At 40.1% G+C, this 5,303-nt stretch overlaps 1 protein-coding gene across 1 annotated transcript in view; it reads right to left on the minus strand.

The window, feature by feature from the left end:
- Nucleotides 1-1,368: 1,368 nt before the first annotated feature.
- LOC138011718 (uromodulin-like) overlaps nucleotides 1,369-5,303 on the minus strand; it is a 4,440-nt gene continuing 505 nt past the window's right edge. The window contains exons 2-3 of the mRNA XM_068858849.1: nucleotides 3,184-3,301; nucleotides 1,369-2,403 (exon numbers count right to left, since the gene is read on the minus strand). Coding sequence (XP_068714950.1) covers nucleotides 2,036-2,403; nucleotides 3,184-3,301 — 486 coding nt within the window. The 3' untranslated portion in view covers nucleotides 1,369-2,035. The remainder of the gene's footprint in view (nucleotides 2,404-3,183; nucleotides 3,302-5,303) is intronic.

The raw sequence follows: 5,303 nt of genomic DNA on the forward strand, positions 1-5,303 counted from the left end.
TAATAATTAGACAGAATGAGTGTCTACATGTACTGGTAGTTGTCCCATGTAACACAATTAACATAATTTCTCATGACCTCATAAACATTTTCTACAGTAATGAAACTGCAAAGTTCTTTTGCTTCCAAGTTCTGGAACATCACATAAAAACCAGATGAGTTGAGTAGGTGCTGTCAACATATAAAATTAAGGAATGTTGTTTACTCGTATTGTACTTGTGAAATTCCAACCGATGCATGACATTTTTGGAAAATTTTCAAGGGATTTCTGGTTTAAAGGTTGTTAATTAAATTAGACTGCCGCTGGCTGTGTTTCTTAATATGGTAAAACAATACTGTATTGCACACACTAAAATACCAATACCAGTAGTAAATGTATGGCCAATCTGGATATCAACAGCTCTCTCGCTTCACAAGATCCGGATCTTTAACAAGTTGGTCCTACTTTACGTCTCAGAAACCTGCAGGTAACACAGACCAACACTCACAAACTCCACACATTTATCAACAGATGTCTCAGGAACATCCTCAACATCAGTGTGGCAGGAAGTCATCTCAAATGAACAACTGTGCGACAGGACCAAACAAGCCCCAATCGAGTCCGAGATCAAGAAACGAAAATGGGAATGAATCGGTCACACGCTCGGCAAATCTGGTTCTAAAGTCACCAGACAAGCCCTTTACTGGAACGGCCACAAGGGAGGCGGTAGGTGGGCCGACCATAACAGACCTGGCGCAGAAGCGTTGACGCTGAGGTTAACGAGGCAGCCGGTAAGACGTGGACCGGCCTGAAGAGGATTTCCCAGAACCGCGTTCGTTTGAGGGGTGTCAGTTGCGGCCCTTTGTTCCCCAGGGAATTCAGAGGCATGAATTGAAACATTCCAATGCGTGGAGTTCTCGATACAATAAACAAGTCAAAAACCCACGATTGTGAGGGTCATTTGTCACCCAAAGGCATGATATTAAAACGTAGTCAAATGGTATACTCGTGAAATTGGTGAATAATTTCACGAGCGTTTTGTCCAAATTCTAATAATTTCCCGAGCCTTAGGGACAAAACGCGCGTGAAATTATTCCCTAATTTCACGAGTATACCATTTGATTACACATACTTAGCCATTCAAACAATAGCGCTTCAAATAACTAGGTTTGCTTGCACAAGTGTCGGGCTTAGGTTTTGACAGTAACACCAAGTTCATTTCTGTTTTAGTATGAGACGCCTTGTTACTGTAATAAATGGTAAGTGTTTGAAAAACGTGGTCTTTTAGGGTTGCCTTTAAAAATATCTTCAATGAAGCCAAGTGACCCTCTCTTCCTCAAAACCATCCTCAAAAAATAAGTTTGCAGCATTTATTCATTTTTGGCTCATTGGTCTATTTCTCCTCGCCTCTTCGAAGCTCGGAAAAATACCACGTAACTCGCAACAACATTAACAAATCACACTTACAACATTTATTTATTCACGAGAAAATTCAGTGCAGCCTTGAATGGACCGTATTCTATTTGAATTAAGGATGCAATCAAATTAAAGCCGGAAACAACTACAAAAACCTGGAATAAGCTTTCACGTGGTTGTAGTTCACAAAACGGCAGCTACTCGCATCATCAATATATACGTTACGATTATACGAATTGTTCCTTTTCGCTTATTGCTTTCTTCTACCTTGGTCTTTTTCTGTAAAGGGGAGTGGTTTTTTTAGAACTACTTGGCGATATATGCTGAAAGGATAATGATCTGTTTTAGAAACATTTTAGGTGCTTCGAATCCTACAGGGTGTTGACTAAAAAAACTAATTTTTATATTCGCTTTTAACCATTTCTACCGAGATCAGACCGATGTCAGATTTACACAAGTTTTAACTGATAGAATGGTCTTACGGCAAAATCTATTCTAAGGAAATTTTACCAACGAAAAAAAAAGAATTAATATGTTTTGAAGGTCACCTATCAATATTTCATATCTAGTGCGTGTGAATTTGCAATATCTAACCAAATTCTAGACATTCTTACTCCGGATTATTTCTAAAATTTCCGGTCTATGATGTCGTACAGTATATATGAACTCGGTGATGAGTAGCCTTAAGCTCGTATACGTAGTAATCGCCACAATTACGCACACGGATTGCACGGGAATGGGCGCAGCAACTCTTCCAATTATGGAAGCAGGCAGTTCGTTGAACGATTCCATCTGCAAGGGATGGATGACCACCTTTCAGCCAACCAGGGATCTCGCCACCGCAGCGGTAATACGGAATGCAACTGTCAATCATTCTGGTGTATCCATTGCCCTGGAAACGGTACCAGCTTTGGGTAAGGTTATGGTCCGAGTAACCGGGCCCTCTGCCATTGATGTAGTGACGCTTGGTTCCATTCAGAACGGTGTAATTGGCGCATTCCGGAGGAGCTGTAACGTAAAAAACGGGGAAAAGTTGTCAAGAAGAGAAAAAGTAAAAATCAAGCGGTTTTTGGAGTGGGCAGAACGGTGTAAGCTCACGGTGGCAATTGTTGATGACTTATGTCTGACGGGTATTTGGTTACCTCATGATATTGCTCCCTACTGTTCAAGCGCTGGTCTCTTTAGGGTGAGGATTATGATCTCTTGTTACTACTGAATATGTCAATGTCCTTATTCATACTAGAGGACGTCTAAGACGTCCAGACGCATTAAACGTCTGACCGTAAGTGCGACTAATATAAATATGGGACGCACTTAAGTTCGATGGCTAGAGATCAAATTCATGATTTTCTTCAAAAGATATTGGGATTTAATCACCAGAGACTGTGTGCACTTCATTGCTAAGTGCGTCCCAGTTTAGTGCGTCTCGTCTTTATACTAGACGGCTTAGACGTCTGTTAAGTGTGTCGTTTAATTCGTCTGACGTTTAATTCGTCCACCATATTTCCCGTATTTATACTAGTCGTCTAAGACGTCTTAGACGTCCTCTAGTATAAATACGGCCAATGTTACTGCCTCCTCATCTTGTTTAAATCCATGATGTCCACGCTATCTCCCCTAAATAAATTTAATCTATGATGTCATCTCTATCTACAGTTTCAGTGGATCCCCAGCTTCCCTGTTAGTTAAATCTCTTTTTACTAACACTGCTAAACTACAGGGGAATTTGAAAATGACTTGAAGTGGAAGTCCATCGGTAATTTAATATAATCATGCATTTCAATGTACCGGTTTCACAGAAGCGGCCAAGATATCCCGGATGACAGGTGCACCTGTATGTTCCATCCCTGTATGAAACCGGGGAACAAGTTCCATTGTTGTAACAAGGCTCCTTGACACATGGGCTCTAGAAGTGGAAGCAGAAGACTTCTTTATTTTAATTTTTTTTAAGACTAAGATCAGACCATCATGTCTTGCGCGCCTCTGACATGACAGCGAGGCTTTCAAGAATCCGGGGTTTTGCACGGGCCTTTCGGGAAGAATAATAATTTTACCTTCTTCCAAGTGGCTGTTCATATTCATACTAAAACTGGAATGAGCCGAGATTAATAGCGATCGCACGATCAAGCGATCATACATGTGCATACAAAGCAAAGTTCCGCGATTTGCGATGGATCGTATCCCATGATATGCGGCAGACTCGCGCACACGGCAGACACGGCCGTTACACGGCATCGTTAGTAACAAGAAATTCATAGAAGCAGTTGCGCTGTGCGAGTGGTTTTAAAACAAAACGGTGACGAATTCAAATGATGAATTTGAATTTGGAGACAGTTGGTCAAAATATGGGGAGAAAGACTTGATTCGTAGGGCAGATGGGAAGACTAACTGTCTTATATGTGTACACAAAAGTGTACACAAAAGTCGACAAGTATAACAGGTATAATAGAACTGCTGTCATCTGGAAGTCTTTGCCATTATGGGGCAACCAGGCTAACGCGTACGGTCTCTCCTAAGTTCTTCAGTCTCCATAAAAGTGGAAACATTAAAAGAAGTTAACATTTTGTTTTGCATCAAATCTAAAACGCTCGGCTTCGGTATTTCAAAATTAACAAGAATGTGTTGTCTGACAAACTAAGGAAATTTTTTCTCTATATAAGTAAGCAAGAGCCAAAGTGATTTATAGCTCCGGCAAAATGCGTGAAATTTCAATAAATATAAGGAAGGCGTTGTGTTGCTATTTTGACGGCGGATTCATAATTGGAAGAAAACAGATGCAAAAAGTTCAATTCAGCCTCATTTATTTGAACTAAGACCGTAAGAAATACTCAATTTGTTCCTAAGAGAAACCTCGGTACAGCTAGTGACCCTTCGCTTACAGTTCGCTTGTATTTATCAGATTAGGGAAACTGGGACACATTGTGTTTAGCCATGCGTACTACGGGAAGTGAAAATTTCTGCGCCAACTTTATTTCTAAGCTCAGTTGCCCGATTAAATGAGTCGTCCAAAAACAAACTAAAATTAAATTGTCTATGCAAAATATCGTGGCCTTCAGATTTTTCCTGCACCTCCGCAGGTCGCGACGTTTTTGACGCAGACGCGCGATGAATATTGGTCCAGTCTGGGTCTCCAAATCGTTGTTGAGTACTTTCAAACAATATGTGGCCGAGTTCATCAGTTTGATAAACAGTCTTTGACCTGTAATCCTATTTGGCCTAGGCGTTGTTTGACCTTGTTTTGCTCCTGGGTCATATATCTTTACTACTTATCGTGAATCATATGCGATCTCATGGGAAAAAAGAAATTGTCAGGTATAAAACTACCACATCTCCCATAATACACTTTGTTTGCCCCCCAAAATTTTGCATAAGCATTGTTTTCAGTTTCTCTTGGGATGATTGCAAGTCCCAAGACAAATTGAAAACAATGTTTATGCAAAATTTTGGAGGGCAAACAGATCTAGAGTGTATTATGGAAGATGTGAAAGTGGTGAATTAAAGCCACCCGAACATTATGGTTTAAAGCTGAAATGGAATTTTCGTTTAATCATAGAACAAATCAACTTTCCAATATAAACCGACGATCAAGCAACCCCTTGAAAAACAAAGGCTAACCTTTACTGAACCAGGAAAGATAAAACTACCTCACAGAAATGATATACTGAAAACAGCTGCCTCGGCAGTTCATAAAATATTCATTTTTCTTCACGGTATGTCTCCAACAACAAAAACTCAGATCTAAATACGAAAACTGCGAAAACGACAGAAACAAAATCTTTTCCCGTTGTGAAGAAACAGTATATAAATACAGTACTCTCCTGGCTAAACCTGAGCTGCAGACCAAGGGAGTATTCAAGTCTCCGTTTGTTTGTTTTTCTTTTCTTTTCCAGCTTTTTACTATCTAAAAG

This window comes from Montipora foliosa, chromosome 7 (assembly GCF_036669935.1).
Source record: "Montipora foliosa isolate CH-2021 chromosome 7, ASM3666993v2, whole genome shotgun sequence".
In the NCBI taxonomy this organism is placed as follows: domain Eukaryota; kingdom Metazoa; phylum Cnidaria; class Anthozoa; order Scleractinia; family Acroporidae; genus Montipora; species Montipora foliosa.